Raw genomic sequence first — 23,778 nt, 5'->3', positions numbered from 1 at the left:
AGGTTGGTGGTCAAAGAAGTGGCCCTTTAAATCTTTAAACCATCCTGCTTGAGTGCGTACAAGCCTTTCATTACCCCACACGGACTTGCTGAGAGAAAGAAAGAGAGATTTTTATCTCAGCACCTGCCTTTGTACCCACAACCCCCTGATGTCTTTGCTGTCCTCTTGTCACAAAAAGCCTTTTGATACCACCATGACTTCTGCCCAAAGGAGGGACAAATGGCTCAGTCCCAAGAGGGACTATGGCTTTTGTTTCTTTCCAGGGATTCCTAACATCCTGGAGGGTTCTAGCTGCGTAAGGCCAGTCGTCAGACAGGGACCCATAAAGGGCACAGGCTTCTGTTCGCTTGGCAAAGAGCTAAACAACTCAGGAAGTGAGTATTGTCAGGACTCAAGTTTATGTAAGTAACACTCTCTACTCGTCTTGAAGAATTTACTATATTTACACTAGGGGAGCTAAACAATTTTCACAGTGCAAACTCATATCACACCCCTCCAACTAATAGAAAAAGAAAACTAGAAGGTGTATTTCACATTAAAATTACACTTTCAAAATCATTGTGACGCTTGACTGACTAATAAAATGTAAAACTGAGCCCTCATTGTTGCTACTTTGGGGACAGCACTGCAGAAACTGCACTATGTAACATTTGTAGGATGGTAGGAAAAAATATTATGTAGCAGCGGATCACATGTTCAGGAGAGAAACTTTAACAGTATTCCACTTTAGGATATGTCCACTGATTAGCCCTCCCATAAAATACCCTGAGCTTCTGAACGTAAACGAATGAGAACACAGAAGTTCCCCAGAATTTTATATTTTCCTTTTAATTATGCCAAAAAAATTAACAATGGTTTGAGTTTTGCACAGGATGTGTGCTTTCATGAGATTAAATTGAACTAAATGATTTTCCTAGTCTGTGAGGAGTTTGGTGTGTTCTCCCTGTATCTGGGTGGGTTTCCTCCAGGTGTTCTGTTCACCACCCCACTCCCCCACCCCAAATTAAGAAAAAAACAGTTGCTACATAAATTGACTGTGTGAAATCACCCACAGGTGTGTGTCAATTTGTGTTCTTGTTTTAACTTAAATATGATTTAAACAAATACAACACTACAGCAGTTATAAAAAGGCAATTCAGTAGTTTATTAGGGAACACGTTCTCTATTTGCGATTACATTATACCTTGGCATTACCTGTGGACACCATCTGTTAATAAAGGAATACACACACACACATATATATATGCATGTTTCCTTCAATTGTCATGGAATCCACCACTGAATCTCATTTTAAAATAATCACTGGTACAAACAATTAAGATAATTTTGTACATGTGAAAATACACAAAAATATATTAAACGTGCACAAAAAGACAATACATATTTTAAAAACCAAATATAATAAAACTGTGCGCTTTGATATATTTTTTATACCTGGTTTGGTCTTTTCTGGCCTTTCTTCGCTTGTAGTGGCGTTAACATACGGGCCATAGACTCTGTTTATTCACAGTTAGTGCATCCGAGACCCAGAACATGAACATAGTTCATATGCTCTAATCATGACACCTGATAAAATCACAGCCACTTCACCTGGGGGTCAGAATCTAATAGAGTTCTACAAGGGTCGTGATAACAGGCTCGCAGGCTAACAGGCAATACACAGGGTAACACTTTATTATAGTTGTTCATTCATAAGCCTTAATGAAATCTGAAAGCAGGTATTATGTATCCTTATGAATTAACATGTAAGTAAATTACTATACAGTCAGGTAGCTGTAGCTGCTGAACAGTAAACCTAAATATAACACAACTGAGATGGTGCTGTTTGGAACTGTTTTGCAAAAGAAGTGGGTCAAACTTCCAGTTTTAAATAAATCAGTGCACTTCACACTGTCACTGACCTACAATGTAAAACTATACAATAACAATTTATAATCTATCTTTCATTGTATTTATGTATGTATTTAGTGTTGATTCCTCTCTGAGAGTAAAATGAGTTCATGGCTGTAGCATTTCAGAAAGTAGAAAGAAGCAATGCAGGGAATACAATTGACCGTTGTCTTCTACATCATTTAAATCCCAAAACTTTTACTAAAAAATACCAGCATGCAGCAAACAGACATGTACAGCTATTGAGAATATATAATGCCAACGTGATAAAAAAAATAAAAACAACATCCTGACTGCATGGCCGCTTATATAGAGGCTTAATATATACAGCTATGGTATTTAGGTTCTTTTAGCTTCTGCATTAGTCCACTAGCTTAATCTCCTCCCACCTTTAAGATGAGTCACCAGAAGGCATTTTTTTTACGAATATTTAAACCGAAAAATCTCACTCTAGATACCAAGTGACACTGTAGTAGAAAGTGAGCAGGCACGTTTACAACAGATGCAGTAATAGTAACATTTTCTGTTTTGGCCAAAGCCCTGCTTTCATCTCTCCTTGATGTTTGGAATATGACACTAAAACTCAGAACAGCTCAGTAAGTTGTTCATCATTATTTAGCTTTGGGTTTGTGTGCCCTATGCTGTAAATACTGAGACAAAAATGGCTCTATGCTATAAATATAGCTGCACTGCGGGGACAAAAGAATGGGCACATGCTGGCCTGTTTGTGTGTGTGTGTGTGTGTGTGTGTGTGTGTGAGCGAGAGAGAGTCACCTGACTTGACTGTGCCTCAGATAGATAAAGGCCATGCATTTCTAACCTCTCCAGCACTCTACAGGGAGACTTAGCTGCCTGGGTTTCTATTGATAGCTTTTGAACTTAGTTTCTCTTTCTAGTCCAGCCATGCAAAATACTGCTATGTCACAAGTCTCCTGTCCAGATGGAAGCCTGAAAGAAGGAAAAAAAACTACCCTAGGTGCATTCACTGCAGAGAAAGAGGCAGAGATCTACCGCTTCGTCAGCTTGGCTTTTGTTTCATTGGCATTTGGATTGGATGAGAACTCATTGTGTTCATGCATGGTGGTGGTGTTAGTGCCGGCTGGGGCTCGGCCAGTGACTTGGTCCACTCTAGTTGATCTGGGAAAGGCCCAGAGCCGAAGTAACGCACAGTAGAAGTAGAGTAAAGCTGGCCAGAAGCACTGCACTACTGGACCGATACACCACGCGGCCCTTTCTTGGCTGCACTGGTCTGAATGTCTTCACCATGTCTTTACCATCGGAGAACTTCAGTTTAGAGAACTCAGATAGCTATGTGAACACAAAGAAGCACATTTGCAATGTTAATTCCAATACAGTTTGATGGCTAGTGTTGGAGTGTTAGGATATTGAATAAAGAAGTCTCAGCATTAATTTCCTGTTAAATTTTACAGAACAGTTATAATTTATACAATTTCCAGAAAATATTTTATATTACCTACTACCCACTAAAATAAAAATAATGTATATAAAATACGTATTTAATGACTTATGTTTATGGACTGTTTTATAATCCGTGTTTATCAAAGACACTCAAAATATGCTAAAACCTGAGTAGCTTGGTAAATTGGTGTAAATAACAAGTCATTAATCTGTGTTGCTAAGCTCATTTATGAGATAAAAGAACTGAAATTCTCCTCAGTTTGGGAGTGATAATTTAACATTTGTGCTGTGTCACTCATGCACACTATAATGTGGAAGTAGCAGTGGATTTAAGCAGGCAATAAAAATCTTTTATGGAATTAAATGTTAAATGCTGAAAAACGTAAGGCTCACTGCTTATAACTCCATGGAAAGCACACATTATTGAGTAACTCTACATGAGGTTATACAAGTGACCACGCTCCGTGCCAAGCATCAATTAGAGAGGTCTAAAACCAAGTGATGCCAAGAGTTGTAATCCACAGTTGGCAGTGGACTATATAAAGTTTACACAAATAAACAGTTCTCTATTTGCAAGCGTCTTCTGTGTGGTCAGTCTTACCTGCTCTCGGCTGAGTGGGATAGGATTTTCAAACACGGTCCACACCACTGCTTCAGTGCAGGTGGGAGTGGTCAGAGAGCCATCATAGCGGTAGTAGTTGGTCATGTTCCCCTCAGGGAGGATGAAAGTGCTCAGGGACAAGCCAAGAAGGGGTGCGCTAGCATCTAAAACAACAACAGCAACAACATTACATGGGAAATTGTTCTCAAGCATCCTGTATTGATAAGGCTTTATAAAGCACTGTCTCTATGGGAAAATCTAGGATTGTGGAGAAATGCAGTTTTCTCTGGTTGTTTATATTCAGAATCTCTGTTATAATGTTTACTATGGTTTTATAAACATTTTTATATGTTAATGCATTATGAATTCTAAAAAGTCATAGTCTTGTTTGATAAAGTTTACACATTTACAAGCTACACAGACTTGTCATGCATTATAAGGTATTATATAAAAGCTTATAAACACATTTATCAAGCTTTATAAATACATTATTCATAGAATTTGTTAACAAACTATTTTATATGCATTTCATTTGCATAATAATATAAATAAAATAGATATAAAGAAGTAATGAGAATTCAAAAGAAACATATTACTTACTTGTATTCTGCACATTTTTCATAGTTTTAATGAATCCCTCATACTTTCGGTTTGCACTATTTGATTCCTGTCATCACAAAATAAATCACACAAAATCACTGTCTCACTGCTCGTGTTTTAAAAGAACAGTACACAATATTCCTGGAAGTGATTATGATTTATTTTTTTTAAGTACAGCTCATGAGATCAATCAAATTACTGTGTAGTACCAGAATAAACAAACTTATGACACATGCAGGCCACTAGCTGTCACAATCATTGGGGATGATTCTGAACCAAATTACAGATTGCACCTTTTACTGATTTTAGTGACATAGATTAGACAGTTAACCCTTAATTCTCCTTAAAATCAATATCAATGAGCAGCAATACCTCATAGAAGAATCCCAGCACTGCAACACCATCTCTCTCCTTCAAGGCCTCATCCAATGAATTAAAATCTTCTCTCATGTGCACAATATGCATCTGGAGAGAGCAAGATAGAGAAGCACTGTAATTGTGAGAAAACATTGTATTTGCGAAATGGTTATTTTACAGGAGTAAATTTATATGTATACTGAGATTAAACAGACTGCTTTTGTTACTCTGCCTTTATGTACACTGCATGACAAAAAAGTCAAGCAATCTATTGTACAACCATTTGATCAGCTCCACTGACCATACAGGAGCAGTTTGTAGTTTGAAGGACTAGGGAGTTTGTAGTTTGAAGGACTAGGGAGCAACCAGCACAACTGTGCAGCAACAGATGAGCTACTGTCTCTGGCTTTACCTCTACAAGGTGGACCAATGAGGGAGGTGTGTCTAACAGAATGGACAGTGAGTGGACACTGTATTTAAAATCTCCAGCACCACTGCTGTGTCTGATCCACTCGTACCAGTGCAATATACCAACGTACATTTCAGTGTCACAGCAGCGCTGAGAATGATCCACCACCCAAATCATACCTACTCTGTGGTGGTCCTATAAGAGTCCTAACTATTGAAGAGAAGGGGCAAAATGTGCAAAAAAGTACTTTGCTTTGAATTAATTTCTTCTTATTAACTTACATTAGAGTTATGTATATTTTTATAAATAATTCCACAATAATACACAAGAGGGAGTCCTGTTTACAAATCAGAAAGCAGAGTCCACTGCACCATAACGCTTTACTCTGTTCAGAATGAGGTGCGTAAATGGAAAAAGAACCTGTTCCCCATTGGGTTAAATAGTCCAGGCACTATTCTGTCTTGTAAGCGCTGGGGTCGTTGCTAGGTTACATGTATTTTGTGGTATGATACCCGAAGAGCTTCGGGCACAGTTCATTTATTGTGTAATAATGGCACTCCTGGAACATCTCTAAGCTTATCACATTGCAGGGTAGGAACTAACTGTGTAATAATTAATATATTGTATCAACAGCTTCAGTGTACACCGAATGTAATACAAAGATGAAAAATATGTGAAATTATCTGATTATATTGCTTGAAATTTGTTGTACCTCCATGGGGTACTGCTCTCCATCAATAGTGTGTTCAGAGCCAGGACCACCATTGTCACCCCAGTGGAAATGGAACTGCACAGCTTTGTAGGCTTTTTTGAGATTTCCTCCACTTATTGTCAATGTGGGCGTGTGAGGCAAACTTATCTTCACTGCAGAAAAGAAGAGATGAGAAGAGGAAGAGTCAAACAGTCAAAGAGTCATACAGTATATACTTTTGAGTAATGCATCATTCAGGGCACAGGGACATTCAGATTTTAAGTTAACAACACAGCAGATCATCTCCATAGAAAATTTAAAAAGAGGACTGAGCTGTGGAGCAATGGAACTGTGGAGTGATGGAGCGGCAAAACATATCATCCAACAAAACTATCTGACTATACTAATGATCTCATGCCTGAAAGTCACCAGATCCACACAGCAGCCTCCCATCTACAATAGACATGAAAATGTAAAATTGTGGCCAAAATTTTTTAATATTTGCTGAAATGTTCAAAAAGTACAGATACACAAACTGAAATAATTTTTAGCAAATTTTATTTTGAACAACACAAAATTACCAGCAATATAAACTCATTTAAATAAAGCTTAAACAAAAATAGCCATAAATGAGCATTAAAGTGTTATGTAAAGCTGTAAAAGTCATGTGAGATTAAAGTAGTCTACAGCTGTAGTTGGTTGTGTTTAACAGTAATCATAGACAAATTTGTGGTCGCTTTTTAAGGGGCATGGTATTTCAAATTGCTTCTAAAGCACAAAAGAGAAAGCCTTTGAATATGGCGTTAAACAATTTAAAGTGGAACTTTAATGTTAATGTTGGCAGCAGAATGCTACCAAGCTCTTTAAAGTAAAAAGAACTTCACAATGTAGGATAGCACCATTTAAGGTGGAACAGAGAGCTACATCATTTAAGGTGGAACGGGTGGAACGGGTTTGTATTTCTGACTGGAGCGTCTTCTGTTTTGCATGAAGCATCTTGCTGGACATTAAAAATGAAACAAAACTACTAAACCAGCAAATTTCTATAGCAATGCATGTGTTTACAAGAGAATCAACATCAGTTAGTCCAGGAGCTTCAATGTGGTGCCCAGTCTCACAATCCTGTCAGGTTCAAGGGTCGTTTGGAGAGTGCAATCAGGAAGGGGATGTGAGTTTGGACACCACACCATGGCTCTGTCACTGCACAGCGTTTCCCCTGACACAAAACAAACCCATGTTACAAGCGGCCTGATGTTGAAGGCATAAATTACAAAAACCTTTCAGGGATCAATTTTTTAAAAAGCAGTGGAAATCTAAGGAGGACCTCTTCACCTTCAGGCACCAAAAGACTCCAAACATATGCTTACTAGCCCGCCATAAACTCTGGTTTTATAGATCTATTCACAGTGGTCTTTACTTTCACTGTGCTTACCCCACTGGACTGTGAAGGTGATTACAGTGGCCTAGATCTCCAAGGGGACCTTCTGGGTACTGTTTCACAGCATGCCTCAATTGAGCAGTCGTCAGTTGATCCCTGACTCACATGTGAGTGGTTGTTACTGAGTGGATGTCATTGAGCACTGGGGAGGTTTCACTCTCTCTCTCATTAGCTCTAGCTTGCTCTATCTCTCTGTGAAGCCTTTAGTAATTAGTTCATGTTCCGCTAAATATGACTGTGTTGAATGAACGTGTGAAATAGTTACACTCTACGGCATTCTGAAATGTAACTTCAGTACCAGCTTCTGCTCTTCTGAGAAGGCTAGATGTTGGAATGTTCTGTGAGGATTCGATGGCATTCGGCCCCGTAAGAATTTGTGAAGTCAGGCAGTAATGTTGGATGATTAGTTCTGGATCTAAAACTGCAGTCAGACACGGAGAGTCAGACACTGGAGAAAGGCATGCTTAAAAAGAATTCCACATACCAAAGCCTCTAGAGACCAGACCACCTGGGACATATGCTGAAAATAAACTTGCTGGGATTTTATGTACTTGTTATTGTTTTCAGACTTTTAAAACAGGGGTGTACTACCTCCTGCAGAGTTGAAAACCAATGCAAACCTGATCTAAGGTCACCTGAGTGGTGCAACGGTCTAAGGATGTTTTCACACCTGCACTTATTGTTTTCACCCTTGGTGCGGTTCATCTGGGCAGATGTGAAAGACGTAATGGCACTCGGATGTGGACCAAAACAACCGTACTGAGGCCATACAGTGGTGGTGGTCTCAGTCTGGTCCCAAAAAAACTCAGGTGCTGGTTGTTTCTGGTGAGAATGTGATCCGACCCAATTGTAAAATGTACACGGCAGGTCTGAGCTAAACGTTTCCTGTGCCACTAATCAGAGATATAACCCCTGTCCCAAAACTTGCCCTAAGCCCTTGATTGAAATGAGCATTTTAATGATGCTGTTGAAGGGTGAACAAAAGGGGAACAAGGGTTTAAGGGGTCAGAGAGTTGAGAGCAGACCGGTACACTCATGCCCTTCAGATGTAAACATCACAATGGCTTAAATACAAAAAAAAAAACAAAAAAAAAAAACAAAAAAAAAAAAAACCATGCTTAACACATTTGTTAATGCTTTACTGATGGGTTCACCACAGCTTTTTTGTGTAACTTTACAACACTCATCAGCTCTGAACAATCAGCAGTGAGAAGATTCTCATGTGGATTGCTGTGATTTTGGTGCTCTTGGATTTTTCTCTGTATGAAGACAAACCAAACATTGTTTGACAAATTCTCCAAAATTACAAGCTTCTTAATTAGTTCTGAGCAAACCAAACAAACTACAGGTGTGAAAGGTTGGCCCCAAGAAAGCCTGACTGGATTTACCCACTCTGTGTCTGAAGGATGGGCACTTAAGGAACCTACTTCTTACCAGAGTGTCCATTGTTTTTCATGGTAGCACTGACGGCTAGCTGGTAGTTGCTGAATTTGAGTGGTGTGAGACGGGGGTCCGCCCTTGTTTTCTTGGTCACTATGTTAATGGGAGACTGTTTGTTGCCCTTACAGTCCGTATGCACTTTCTCCCACAAATCTGGCCCTGTCAAAAGCAAGGGAAAAGCAACAAGAGGTTAGAAATGGATTCTTTAGCTTTTGGCTTGCTTTAGCAAATGTGATGCCCCATTATGAAAGCTCAGGTAAACTAATCTTCTTCTACACACTGAAATGAACAAAAGCCAAATGTCCATACTATGGAGCAGAAGGACATTCAGCTTACCTTTGCAATGAGCTTCACAGGACACCTGGGATTGGTAGCACCATTCTGTTTGCAGAGAGACACATAAATCAAATCATAGTATAACACAGATATGGATCACATCATTTGTTTTCACGTAATTTGTCACTGGTGTAATAACAGTCTAAGACTTTGCACACACACACAAAAAAAAACAATATTAAGCACAATTTGTAGATAAACAGCACAGCACCATATATATATTTTAATCTCCAAAAGGTTCTACACACTTTTGCATCTTTTCCTAAACAAGGTTCATTGTGGTTGTGGTTCCAACCATCTGGACCGCCAGGTGCTATACACAGGGACAGAAGAAACATTTAACATCTGCAGGCTCAGAGAACAGTTTCAGTTTATGAACTACTGTTTTAGGTATCTCTGTAAGGACACATTGTTTCTTACACACTAACTTACTCATTCATATTTAGCATGATTAGAGTTCTGTGCTTGAATGAATGTACATTTGAATGTATGTACATTTGCTTTAGCCATAAACCTGTGGGAATAGTAGAGTGCTCTAAATGTTTTAATGCTTAGTAACAAATCACTAAAGTATGGCTTTCATTGTGGTTAGCAAATAATTTGGTAATAGTGTGTGTGCACGCATCACTCATGCAAATCCCCACTCCCCATTGAGGACTGATAAGGAAATACTATAGCATTGGTTACTCCATTCATAAATTCACTCCATTCATGATGTACTTCCACTTGCTCTCATGCATGTCCTTGGCCTGAGGCATAATGACCAGTACCTCCCCAGTTACCCCATCTAAGACAATGGGAGCACTATTCACATTGTCAAGTCAAACAATAATAGCGAGCGTCTTTATTTTGGGAAAAAACTAAATGCTTCCTTCCAACACAGGAACTACAACAAATTTATATCCGCTAATGGCTGTTCCTAATTTATATGCATATGTCAATCATATTCATCAAGCTGTATTTATTAGCCTTCTTATCGATTGTTATCTTCTGTTTTGATGTCTCCTAAATAATGGATTGTTCTTGTGTTTGTTCACTGTTTAATGTTATTCTTGGTTAAACAAATGACACAAATGCGCAGGAATGGTCTTTCTATTGTTTAGTATCTGATCTGAGGGTTCACGCTGTCTCTCGAAGCTTTCTGAGCCCATCCACAGCTACAGCCTACAGGTCACATTCTCAGTGTTTGTTTCAGTATTTATTAATATTTCACAATGGAGGCGCATGTTTCCGTATCTACATAGTTTGATGCTGCTTCAAAAATCAAATATTTATAACAAAGTACCACTGGAAAAAAATATTTTTTTTGAATAGACATCAGCACAAATGATGTGTATCTTTTTATGCATGTGCCTTAGAAATGGTCAGATTCTCACAGGTCTCGGTTACTCAAGTCCAAATATTTTATGTTTTATGAATTAACTATGAAATAGTTGGACTTGGGTGACCATTAATACATTCTGGGGTACATTTAAAAGAGAAGTACTTTGGATGTGTATTCCATTATACATCAGCACTGATTCTTGTCAAAAACAGCAATTTGGAATTAAATTGTTTAAGTTCATATTCTTTGATTTAGACAAATATATTCAGTTAACGGTTATTAGCTGCTGCTCTCATCTAAAAGCCATGTTATTCTCTGAAATCTTTTTGATCTAAAATGTTTTGGAGGAAATTAAAAAAAAAGAAAAGAAAAAAAAACATCCCAGAAATAATAGGCACGATGACTAACAAATCTCAGGAGACCACAGACACTTTTTTTTAGGAGAAAGCAGCAACTGACAGATGAAATGAGCAAAAAGGTTTATTTTAGTCTGAAAAGAAATACAGAGTAAAGACATGAGTTTCCTAAGTGCTTCACATCACTTTTGTTGTCACTAGCATTAGATGTCTTGCCACTACAGAAAGCAAAGGAATATTTTGACAGTTTTATTATTTTTATACTAATATATTTACCTCAGAAATGGCGGAGATCTCTTTCTGGCACACTTGCAGATAATATCAAGACGTTTTAGCTCATTACAAATGTATACTGTGAATTTTGTGCCACAAAAAGACCCAGCAGACTTTTGGGCATCATGCCTTTCTTTTGGTTTTATAGCTGTGATTTGCAGCTATCATTTGTTATTGTTTGTAGTGTCATAGGAAATTATTTTGTGGAAAACAAAAGTAAATAGCAATGAGCTGCTTAAGCTTGTTCAGATGGTAAACCCTTAAAAAAATGTAATGTTTTTAAGATATATAACACTGTAAACACTAGATAACACTAGAAAATGTAGGTGCAGGAATAGTTTGCTATGTAACGTATTGTATTCGATCCTCAGCTGATCGTCTGTGGGGAGTTTGATGTGTTCTCTCAAGTGTCTGTGTGGGTATCCTCTGACTGCTTGGGTTTCCTCCCAAAGTCCAAAAACACACATTGATAGGTGGTTTGACCATGCAAAAGTGTCCATATATGTGAATGAATGTGTGAGTGTGTTAGGCTCCATGCAACACTGAAGTGAATAAGCGGATGAAGTGGATAAGTGGATTTTTCATAACAGACAATGAAAAATTGAATGAAACATAGAAATATAGAGAGAAAAGTTCAGTGAATTGATATAATTAGCCTGTAATTAGCCTACAATAAAACAAATGAAACAAATTATGATCAGTTATGTTGCTGAATGATACCCAAGTCTTGATTCACATGTGAGACCTATGTGAGGCAAACAAAATAAAAATAAAAAACCTAAGTGACCAAAGTCTTAGAGGACAGATTGTGTCAGACACATTGAAGCAGTTCTAACAAGAGAGGTAAGGTCACGGTCCTGTGTTGCATATCTGTTTTGCAAACGTCATTACAGCAACATAGCGTTACAAAACAAATGAGCTCCAACCCACAGTATCACACCATTTATCTAAATGTTCAACTTACTTTTGGACTTGACTTTACCTCAGGAAAATTATGAATCTGAATCTGTCACAAGGTAGTGTCTCAACGCCTAAGTCTGATTGACAGTGTGATTAATGATATTTATATAAAACTGTTGGAATTTCTTCCAAATGGAGTTCCACTTGACTGCTGTCATCACAAAATATTCACAGAGCTATAACTAGGCATTTATCTGGTGTAAGAAAATTTCACATTCTGTATTGAGGTCACTAAGAGTTTTCAGCATTTGGTTCTAGATTTGGTTAGAAGCCTGAAATGCACTAGTTGTGAGTTAATAAAAATAAAATGATAATAATATTTTGTATTTATGCAACTAAAATGTGCCAATTGTCTGCACAAAAATAACATTTAAATAAATTGCAGCAATTGTGCTGTTTGTGTGCAGCTACTTCATCACTTCAGAGTCTTTTAGGCGGTTTTAAAGTATGTTCTGCTCAGAGAGTCACCAACAAGCAAAACATTTCCCAGATGAACAAAAGAAACTCCTTTTTTCGTCAGGTTTTTTGTTTTAACCTAAAACTTTACCCACTCGCCTTACACTTCAAATAGTTCCATTTGTGTGAACTGGATTTTCACTTCAACCGTGTATCAATCCGCTGATCACTTTTTCCAGGTTGCCTAAACGCTGATCTCAATCTCAAATAGCTCCCTACGCCCTAAATTGTGAGTGGTACAACATGAGTAATGAAATTCCGGCTTCCACACCTAAATAGGGCAATATTTGCCAAGCGCAGAAGCGCGCAGTCGAACTGACTCTGTAGGCTATTATATTTTGAGTTGTTTTTGGCGCAGAAGCCAGTACATTTATTTCCAATTAGTGCACTACGTAGGGAGTATGAAGCCATTTGACATTGGAGCCTAGGCAGCAGGGGCGATCACGGATAGGTCGAGAGCTTTGGGGGTCCGGGGTATTATGAACCAGTAGCCAATGGGAGTGAAGGAGGCTGGGCACATTTGTCCAATCGCATGGCCGTGAGCGGACTGGAGTTTAAAATCCCACAGATCGCAGGTGCAGAAGCGCTCGAGACCGAAGTGGTTCGTGACGTTATTCTCACGCATTGCGGTGGAGTCCTAGAAATTATTATTATTATTTTTAAATACATATTTAAAAACAATTAATAAAACGTTTCGCTTAAATATGTGCGTGGCTGTCTTTCTCTGAGCAGTGGACTGAGTTAGAGGAGTTAATGTTGCAGAACAGTCGCAGGGGTCTTCAGCTGATGGTGAGAACTTCTGTTGTGGACGTTGTCCTTACTCTCACGCGCACGGCTTTTTGGACCTTGTAACAGACGTTTATCGTGTCCAGATACTGGCTACTGTGATTCAGTCGCCGTAAACACGTCTTATTTAATCCATAAATATGGATTAAATCAACTCCAGTTTTCTGTGACAACCGTAAATAATTAAAATCTGCAAGTGTTTGGAAACCTTTTGTAAAATAGCACATTTTGTCGATATTCTAGATGAAAAAACAAACTACCACATCCTCTACAGGGAAGACAGTTGAATCTGGATTTTTATTTTCAAATTCTTTTATGTTTTGTTGAGTTTATTACATAAGAGAATATGATAAATCTGTCAAAGTTGTTCTAAACTTTTCATGATTTATTTATTTTCATTGTCAGTAATTTAAATAATAAATAACTAAATAAAAACATAAATAAAACAGTGGGTGTGTATTAAAATGTTTTTTTGTGTGTGTGTGTTCTCTTCTAACACCTGATAAAAGTCATTTGAGCAGAGAGACTTAACTCATATTCTCATATATACTGATTTATTCACAATAATTAAATATGTGTGTATGTAAATAAATATGTCTAGATCTGTACAATATTATCATACTGTTGTTTTTATTAGGGTAAAATTCTTGGGTTGTCAAAAGCCCATGGAAGAACCTATAGCCTACTTTAGTGAATGTATTTTTATTATTATTATTATTATTTTATTTAGCCCAAACTAATTGATCTGTATATCATTAAGGGTTTGTTATTGATGAAGTTGTTCATACCTCTGCAGCTAAAGAGGTGCACCTCACACAAAGCTCCAGAAATAACGCCTGAGGCTAAAAATAATGAACAGACGGATGAATGGAAGGACAACTGAATAAATAAAGCACTCACCTGCACCGGTGCATGTGTTTAAAAGCAATGCCAGGAGAAAAGAAGAAATAAGAGCCAGCATCATGGACTAGATCCTTCCTCAGAGACACAACACAGCTCCTGTGAGGGGTTTATTTGAGTGTGATCGTCTTCCTTTAGGGGTCCCACACTTATTTATCCCCCTTAATATGGTCCGGGTGGCCACTCCCCTTGGCCATACCTCTCTCTCTCTTTCTCTCTCTCTCTCTCCCACACACACACACATCTGATTGATCATGCACTCAAACACGGTGCTATTTACTTTGAGATAAACCTAGATAGTGACAGGGAAAGAGAGTCTGTGATAATGTAAATGTGTTCCAGGCATCCCTCTGTTCACTGGAGGATGAGAGAAAGAAAGAGAGATTAACCTCCTTACAGAACAGGAGTTGCAATCTCTCCTCCCAGAGGAGGAATAAAAGACATATATGTGTGTATATATATATATATATGCTCTAAAATATTTTCCTTTCTCTGACCCTCTCCTTTACCTTGCTCTCCCCTACCTTTCGTCTTCCTTCTCCCTCACTTTTCTCTTAGTTTTTTCTAAGTTTCTCACTATCAACCTCTAACTAATCATCCTCTCTCCTTTCTTCTTTCTGCCCTCTCTCTCTCTCTCTCTCTCATCTGAAGTATATCTGAAGAGTGTAGTTGGCTGCTTTTGTGTTTGGGAGAAATGAAAAGACAAAGAGTAATACGTCTGTCATTCTTTCAACTGCAGAGAGATGTTTCTGTTCTGAAGAATGTTTTATTGTTGATCACCTGTTGGTTTGACTGAGAGTCCAGCTCCACGTCCATGGGCTATTCTCCTAATATTCTGACATTTACAGGGTGGGGTTGTGGAGAAAATCCAGAAGAAGATGATGAAGATAATGATGGTTTATGGATAAAGGTGGATATCCTATTTGAATTTTTTCAGCTGAGGTCTAGTAGCTTTTCTCATTTATGACTTTCTTTTTCTTTCTCCTTAGGACCCTACAATCAGTCCTGGGTTTTTTTTTGTGATTGAGGTAAAGCCTTTGATCAGCATGTTGTCTTTTGAAAACTACTTTTAAAAAACCCAAATAAATATTTTTCATAGCTTTCTTTTCACAACAATATTCCTATTTCGTTTTCACAGTAATATAATTTCAGGTGGATTTTCTTGTGGATATTTATTCATTATATTTCTAACATCAGTAAATAACATGTATTTAACAAAAAATTAAACAGAAGCCTTTCAGTATTCATCTTCACATCCTTTGTCTTCATTGCAGCTTTCTTTTCCTTCCTTTCATTCTTTCTCCACTCCTTTCAAGAAAAGCTCTTTCACTTTTACAAAGATATCTGCAGAGATACTTTTCACACCTCCAAGGATCAGTCTTAGAAGTTGGTTTCAAATTCTGCTTCTCACCATCCAAGTAATCCCAAGCTCTGGGGTCGAGTCATTATTATGGAAACATCTGCAGCTGCCTTCTTTGGTTTGCAAATGTTCTTTGTTTTGACTGCTTCCTTTTCTCAGTCACAGCTTCAGACCTGCAGCATCTTCTCCCAGAGACATCTGTGGACTTCTATAGACCTGAAGCAAGAGAAAAGAGAGAGTGGTTATCTCCTGTCTCTGATAGAAGAAAGCTTTAATTTCTATCGGATGGAGACAGATATGTTGGTCCACTAGGTCTTGCGTGGTTGTTCGGACTCCCATTTACTATCTGAAGATTTTATAACCATAAATATATCACGTTTTTGATCTCCATTGGAAAACATTGGAAATATTTTGTTTGTATTTTGTTAAAATTATTATAATTATTGCATTTTTCCCCAAAAAAATAAAAATAAATATATATATATATATATATATTATATATATAAATATATGTTAAAACATATGGTGTGTGTGAGCACAATAAAATCTCAGTTAAAAGTGTTGCGACGTCATGATATAGGAGCTGTCACATGGGGATCAGGTTCCAGAGTTCTCAGGTGTCTGCTGTGTCACTGTTCGTCACTCTCCAGATTTTATGGGTGTGTTAATGATGCATCCTGACTCAGCTCTTCCTTCAATAATTCAGTTACTGGCCTGTTGTGAGTAGCACATCTCAGCACACGCCAACACACAAACTTTTGCCTAAACTCTCCCTGATGAGCTTACACCAGTCAGAATTTCTTCCAAAGATCATATCAGTGTCAGAAAATGGAACTGAAAAGTACACAGCTAAATGTTTCAGGTTGTTTATGACGGGGTGGGGAGGGGGGGGGGGGGGTGAGTGAGTGGTGGCATTATAACTATTAATAAATACGTATTTTAACATGACAGTGTGAGACCTATCTCCTGGTAATTCCGCTTCATAGCTGCCACAGTATTGATTTGTTTTTAAAAACAGAAATATATAACACTTCATCAATTAAATTTGCTCACATTTGATAAATCCTGAAAGGTGTAGTAAACCCCACTTCCTCCAGTAAACCCCACTCTAACTTTTCAGGTGAAGGGTCTGCCGTGAGCCTACCATTGCCTCTTTATACTGTGGTATGTGTAGATTTTTATATCTGTATTTTTCATAATCTTAGATAATAGTCTTTGCCCTGGGACGCCCTGGACGGAAAAGAAAGTATTATTCATCCCACGACTCCCTCTTTGATGTCCCTAGAGGTGGGTAGTAACTTAAGACATTTCTTCAGTTTCATGTACGTAAGTATTCGTTTAAACACATTCATTCCACTCATATTACATTTGTATAAAACATACATGCTGTAATTACTTTCTGCTTCATTTGATTCTGTTTGTCCACTTCTCTGTGCATGGTGTCCCTTCAGTAGAGGAAAGTATTTTATTTAATAAATGGAGTTGTACAAACCCCACTATCCATTCCTAACTTCCACTCCTCCATAAAATACATACATATACAGATATTCATATTTAACTCATCTTTGACACTGCGCACACACACATTAGTGATTACAAGCAGTGAAGACAACCACAGCACAGAGCGGTGGGCAGTCATCTCACCCTGGGAGCAGTTTGGGGTGTGTGTTGCTCAAGGGCACTTCAGCCATGGATGTAGAGGAAGGAGAAAGCGTTGTTCCTTCACTCTTATATTTCCTGCCGGGCCAGGGCATCGAACCAAAAACCTTTCTGTGCCAAGCCCTCTTCTCTAACCTTGAGATCATCGCTCTCCATTATTTACTCTGTAAAGAGTGTTTCAGCCCACACTGCCTTTTGGGGGAAAAGGAACAGAGCTCATTTACATACAGTCACATGCAAATTTGAGGCACATTTGAGTGAAATTAAGTCCATTCTAATGTGTTAGATTAGACAAATAAGCCTGTACAGATGTGTCTTTGAATAGAGATTTACATCGGGCTTTAGAACACATTTGACCGATAACGCGCCGAAGTAAATGATGTGTAACTGTAGATCAAACCACACAAGCGTTGTAAATGGGCCTTGGGGGAACATATGCAAAGAAAACAAGAAAAGTATCAAATGATAAGGGTCTTTTTAAATACGTCCAGGCCTGGTATTTATACTTAGATGTTTTTGTTGTAAACTTGGGTCACTGCTGTAATAAAGTGGCAGTACTTTGTTTAGACAGATCAGCTTGTTCTGTGGTGGAGTAGGGCGCCTCTCTACTTCTGTCTGCTGCTGCCGTCTGGTGGTGGAGCCTGGTACTGCAGCCACATTTCACATGTAGATTGGTTCAGTACAGTTCACCGCTGACGCCCCCTCAACTGTATGAGTGTTAGCCGGTGGTGGGTAATGACGAATACAATTTAAACAAGTAGCTACAGTACTTCAGAAAAAAATACTGATGGATTTGTAATTCACTGCTTTTAAAAAAATACCAATAATTTTACCTTTAAATTAACATGTGAATTTAAGCCAGTAATGGATAGTTCATTCTTTATGTTTAGTTCAATTCTGTTTTGTCAGTGTTTATGGAAGCAAATCTGTCTCATCAGACTTTGAAATATTACCACCTTTGAATTTGTAGCACTGATTTTTTTTGCACTGAAATTATGCATCTGAATATAACTGCTCTTGAACAGAACTTTGAATAGAATTTTCAAGAACACGTTTTCACTGTTTTTATTCAAAGTTAATACATTCAGATCAAACATTCAAACAATATATTTCGAAGTTGCTCAAATTCGACGAAATTCAGATACCAAAATACGAGTTACAAAAAATTCAGATACACATCCGGGATACAAAGGATGAGCAATCGATTTGTTAGGATTTTCTCTTTCACCTTAAATGCTGCACTAGTTGCATTCTGTCGCCGCTAGATGGCGAAATATGAACACAACTTCCATACCGTATTGTGACCGGAATCACTCACACCTATGGACACTTTTGAGTCGCCAATCCACCTACCAACGTGTTTTTGGACCGTGGGAGGAAACCGGAGCACCCGGAGGAAACCCACGCAGACACTGGGAGAACACACCACATTCCTCACAGACAGTCACCCGGAGGAAACCCACGCAGACACTGGGAGAACACACCACATTCCTCACAGACAGTCACCCGGAGGAAACCCACAGGGACACAGGGAGAACACACCACACTCCTCACAGACAGTCACCTGGAGGAAACCCACATGGACACAGGGAGAACACACAACACTCCTCACAGACAGTCACCAGGAGGAAACCCACACGGACACAGGGAGAACACACAACACTCCTCACAGACAGTCACCAGGAGGAAACCCACACGGACACAGGGAGAACACACAACACTCCTCACAGACAGTCACCAGGAGGAAGCCCACACGGACACAGGGAGAACACACAACACTCCTCACAGACAGTCACCAGGAGGAAACCCACACGGACACAGGGAGAACACACAACACTCCTCACAGACAGTCACCAGGAGGAAACCCACACGGACACAGGGAGAACACACAACACTCCTCACAGACAGTCACCCGGAGGAAACCCACACGGACACAGGGAGAACACACAACACTCCTCACAGACAGTCACCCGGAGGAAACCCACATGGACACAGGGAGAACACACAACACTCCTCACAGACAGTCACCAGGAGGAAACCCACATGGACACAGGGAGAACACACAACACTCCTCACAGACAGTCACCCGGAGGAAACCCACATGGACACAGGGAGAACACACAACACTCCTCAAAGACAGTCACCCGGAGGAAACCCACACGGACACAGGGAGAACACACAACACTCCACACAGACAGTCACCAGGAGGAAACCCACACGGACACAGGGAGAACACACCACACTCCTCACAGACAGTCACCAGGAGGAAACCCGCACGGACACAGGGAGAACACACCACACTCCTCACAGTCACCAGGAGGAAACCCACACGGACACAGGGAGAACACACCACACTCCTCACAGACAGTCACCCGGAGGTGTCAGCACTCCAGGTGAGATGCAGCACAAAATCAGAACTCATTTTATCCATTATTTTTCAGACTTAGGAAGATGTTGATGGTCTCCAGATCCACAAAATAAAAGTGCACATTTTCACTCTGATAATGTTGTGCTATAGATCTGCCTCTAAAATGTGTATTTTAAATTGAATTAGCACTTTGTTAATGTTTACTAAAATCTAGGTTAATGTACAGTATATTGTAACTCTGAAGAAATCTTTGTTAATAAACTTTGTTAAAATCCAATAAAGCCTAGGTTTATTTACATTTCTCACATAAGGACTCTGACTATTATATGCTCATTTAATACATCGATGTGAAGGTTTGTGCAGATGGCGCAGGTGTACTCATCCATTTAAGGCATATGAGTGTTTCCTGGTGCAGACAACTCCGGTATGCAGTCATCTTTCTTATCGCAGTTAAATATTTGGTGTAAGCATGTGACAGAGTGGCGTTTTTCGGTTCTGTTTGTTTTTTGTTACAGCACCAAGACCCCATACTCCGGGCTTCATTCTGCTTTCTCCCAGTCTCCCTCTCTCCTTCTCTCCGTGCAGCTATGGACTGTGTGCTGCATTGGAACAGCAGCTCGAAGAAGCTGGGCTCGATCGTGGTGCTGGATGAGCTGGTGAGTGGCGCCAGCCTGCTGTCTCTGCTGCTGAATGGGGTAGCGGTGACCCTGGTGCTGATGCGTTCACGCCCCTTTCGTGGACCTTTTGCTGTGCTGCTCTGCAGCCTGGCACTTTCTGATGCTCTCACCAGCTCTACATCCGTGTACGTTAGCATTCAGACAGTTCTGAAACCCATAAACTCCGTGGTGGCCACTGATGTACCGTTGGTTGTCTACTCCCTGCTTACCACAGGGGTCCTCTCGGGCTCCTACGGAGTCCTGGCTATCGGTGTGGAGCGCCTTCTGGCAGTGCGCGGCGTCTGCAAGCGACGTGTTCAGCTCAAATGTCACATCCTGAAGGTCCTGGGACTGTGCTGGATATTGGCTGTGGCTGTGGGCAGCTTGCCGCTCCTGGGCTGGAACTGCTCATACAGTGGAGAGGCGTCGACGCTCTACGGCCCACTGTGCATCAACTACCTGCTCTTTGTGGTGGTTCCCAACACCGTCATCATCTTTGCAGTTCTCTCTGTGACCTACATAACTGTGATCATCAAACTGAGGGAGCTGAAGTCCAGCAGCGCCAGAAATGCACAGACTGAGGCGCGAGTGACCAGGACGGCCTGGGTCATCTGGGGCATGGCGCTGGTGGCCTACACACCGTTTCTGGCTGGCGTGCTCTGGGATGCGTCTCACACCTCGTGCCCTGAGAAACTCAAGACCAGTGCGATAATATACAAGAACATTGCGTATGCCTTCCTCGTGCTGAACTCCATCGCGAACCCCATCGTCTACGCGTTCAACTGCCTGGACATGTGGCGTCTGGCCCGGTGGAGCTGCTGGAGGAGGAGGAAGATCAACCGGGTCAATGTGTGTGTCAGCACTGTAACAGAGCAGCGCCTGTTTTAGAAGCAGTTTGTGGATAACAATAGGCTCTTAACAGGATACTTGAAAAGACAGCAACCATTTAAAACAAAAGGCTAAGCATCTATATACAGTATGTAGATATATTTGACCTACTTTGCTTTTGACTTTCCAGTCAATCACACATTCACACCTATGGCCACCTACTAACCTGTGATTTTGGGACTGTGGGAGGAAACCTACACAGACACAGAGAGAACACACCAAGCTATTCTGAGACAGTGACCCGAGGATTGAACCAACAACCCCCGGACTCTGGAGCTGGGTGGTGATGATTAATTAATTGCTATTCATTGCATGGCATCACATCAAACTAAGCAGAGACGGAAGGAAAACTGAATTCAGTTTCAATGTGTTCAATGAACCATATTCTATTTTCTATTCCTGAATTAATCACCAAAACAATAATGCATCTTTTTTCACTTTTATTCGTGGCGTGCCACTGACTTCATGGATGCTGAGAGTTTTGTTTTGAAGCGCAACTGATGAATAGTTTCGATGCTTGTTTTTCAGCTGTAAAAACGTAAAAAGGAAATACACATTTTGTTTTTGCCACTATTTATTTATTGGTTCCTCTTGTTGAATACATGACTGATTATATAAAGTGAGAATTGTAGGCAAATCATTCTCACTGACAGATTGAACCACACAGAAAGATGATGACGTTTAATAAAGTGGATTTAAAGGCAACATTCCCGACTGTAATCAAAAAACATATTTTTATAAAATTCTGAGAATGTTTCCTCACCATTTGCTGCTCTCCAGTCCGTTTGTGCTCGAAACTGGTCTAATGTGCTTACAAAGCATCAGTGTCAGAAAATGGCTAACAAAAGCTAAGTGTCTTTGTCTGGAATGCAAGCTTTCTCTCTCTCCGCACATTACAGAGGCATCAGGAGTTTTTCACACGATGCTGAGTTCATCAAACTATGAAAAGCATGAACCAAGAATAGGATATTGCTCTATTTCTGCTCCATAGTTGGTTAATGTTGACTTATTTTTGCTGTTTCAGACCACTTAGTGTGGAAATGTCACCAAACTCCGGAGATAGCTAACTGCTTTACAGAAAGTTTTACAAAACTAAACATCCCGAGTTAGAAATGAGTTTCTGTTGTAATTCAAACAATGGATAAAAACGTACAGAAAAGTTAAACTTCAGCCACATAGAAATATTATAAAATATAAACATACCATTCTACGTTAAAAGACAAAGGGCTTCTGAATGTAAACAAACCAGAGAGAACTGCAGTTCCCCACAACTGTAGTCTTTCATGGTAAGTCAGAATATCTGATGTTTTTATAAACAGGACTTTCACACCCTGTGAATAGTAAAACTGGAATGAATAGAAGTCTAGGTGTAATTTAAAATAAAGCCCAAACCCATCAACTCTTAAGCCCACATACCTGAGTAAATGTGACTAGTTACTGCTCACTCTCCTGTTTCTGCTGTCTACTGAAAAACAAGGCATTTGGAGTTCAGCACCACGGTCAGGGACAGGGTAAAATTTGCATGAAGGAGATTCTGTTTTAAAGAAGGCATGTTGTACTCACTTTCTACAAGTTAACACAGTCATCAGGGTCAGCAGTTAGTGCTCTCCCGAATATGGAGTGGACTCCACATTAAATAATTTGAAACTGCAGAAATAAATCAATACTACCTATACCGGAACCAAACATGTTAAAAAAACTCAGGCACACCTCAACTAGAAGGAAAAAAATGATCATGCTTTTGATGGCTAAAATTGTACAAGTGATGCTAGAAATATTTTTTCAACTGTTTATGGTGTGTATAACAGGCAGAAATACATAAATAATGTGGGACAAAGCCTGATTGCTGCAGTGTTCCTATATGAACTGGAAAGAGAACCAAATCCACTGAATCCACAGCAACCTCTTGTAAGGCCTTTTCAAACAGCCTGACCTTTGTTCTCACTGTAGTTACAGTGGCACTCAAGAGTTTATTTGGACTTGAAAGCGATACTCCAATATCCGGAGGCCTTTTTGTGAACACACTACTGTAAACCCACCTGGAAATTGACTTTGTGCCACTTGCAGTAATACCTTTGATGGCCAGTACAAACAGGCAGGTCATTAACAAACGTCATTAAACAACAAAAAACCATATCCTTTCATCCATATTCCATATATCTTATGGGTTATTCATTCATCCATCTTCCTTTGAGCTTTAATCTTTTGCAGAGCAAAGCAAGAGCAAACAATAGATCTCAAGTGCAGACTGTAATCTTAGACGTCCAGCAGCTCTGAGGTCAGGAAGCTGCAGTGAAACAAAAGGCCAAAAAAAAAAAGGTGAAATATATTCCTTCCCAATCGCGTGCAGTGACCACTCTGTGTATCAGTCCAGCACTAATCTCACTACCAGACGCCTTCCGCTAACAGCGTCGCCAGGTTGCTTTAATGTTTTCCAGCCACACTGTGAAAAACCCGTGGAAATTCCAGAAACAGCACATTGAGTGACACTTCAAAACAGCAGTAACATTAGAGCAGGTCTCTACAGAGGAATTAAATACCATTTAAATAGGAATTGCGATATTAATGAGGAAAATCACAATCAGATATTTTCCCCAAATCATTCAGCCCT

At 39.6% G+C, this 23,778-nt stretch overlaps 2 protein-coding genes and 1 long non-coding RNA gene across 3 annotated transcripts in view; 2 read left to right on the top strand and 1 right to left on the bottom strand.

Moving 5' to 3' along the window:
- LOC136686427 (uncharacterized) overlaps positions 1 to 15,147 on the top strand; it is a 65,814-nt gene extending 50,667 nt beyond the window's left edge. The window contains exon 3 of the long non-coding RNA XR_010800318.1: positions 15,085 to 15,147. This is a non-coding gene — a long non-coding RNA (uncharacterized lncRNA). The remainder of the gene's footprint in view (positions 1 to 15,084) is intronic.
- Positions 1,135 to 14,367, bottom strand: ca4a (carbonic anhydrase IV a). The gene is made up of 8 exons (XM_066660050.1): positions 14,237 to 14,367; positions 9,182 to 9,226; positions 8,840 to 9,004; positions 5,989 to 6,140; positions 4,883 to 4,975; positions 4,511 to 4,577; positions 3,911 to 4,074; positions 1,135 to 3,198 (listed from the first exon to the last, which is right to left on the bottom strand). The coding sequence occupies exons 1-8, from the start codon at positions 14,298 to 14,300 to the stop codon at positions 3,019 to 3,021; spliced, it is 930 nt and encodes a 309-aa protein (XP_066516147.1). The 5' UTR covers positions 14,301 to 14,367; the 3' UTR covers positions 1,135 to 3,018.
- Positions 15,148 to 19,408: 4,261 nt separating the features above from the next.
- Positions 19,409 to 21,380, top strand: LOC136673711 (sphingosine 1-phosphate receptor 2-like). Its single transcript, XM_066649374.1, has 3 exons — positions 19,409 to 19,648; positions 19,977 to 20,047; positions 20,139 to 21,380. The coding sequence occupies exon 3, from the start codon at positions 20,211 to 20,213 to the stop codon at positions 21,165 to 21,167; it is 957 nt and encodes a 318-aa protein (XP_066505471.1). The 5' UTR covers positions 19,409 to 19,648; positions 19,977 to 20,047; positions 20,139 to 20,210; the 3' UTR covers positions 21,168 to 21,380.
- Positions 21,381 to 23,778: the final 2,398 nt, after the last annotated feature.

Source organism: Hoplias malabaricus, chromosome 2 (assembly GCF_029633855.1).
Source record: "Hoplias malabaricus isolate fHopMal1 chromosome 2, fHopMal1.hap1, whole genome shotgun sequence".
In the NCBI taxonomy this organism is placed as follows: domain Eukaryota; kingdom Metazoa; phylum Chordata; class Actinopteri; order Characiformes; family Erythrinidae; genus Hoplias; species Hoplias malabaricus.
Note: the sequence above shows the minus strand (reverse complement) of the source record. Positions and strands in the feature narration are given on the sequence as shown.

What these genes read in the sequence shown, in the direction of transcription:
- LOC136673711 (XM_066649374.1), top strand. Translation starts at nt 20,211, where the DNA reads ATGGACTGTGTGCTGCATTGGAACAGCAGCTCGAAGAAGCTGGGCTCG.
- ca4a (XM_066660050.1), bottom strand. Translation starts at nt 14,300, where the DNA reads ATGATGCTGGCTCTTATTTCTTCTTTTCTCCTGGCATTGCTTTTAAAC. An exon ending in AAACACATGCACCGGTGCAG is followed by an intron (nt 9,227 to 14,236) that starts GTGAGTGCTTTA and finishes CTCTGCAAACAG; the next exon opens with AATGGTGCTACCAATCCCAG. An exon ending in GAGAGCAGTACCCCATGGAG is followed by an intron (nt 4,976 to 5,988) that starts GTACAACAAATT and finishes TGCTCTCTCCAG; the next exon opens with ATGCATATTGTGCACATGAG.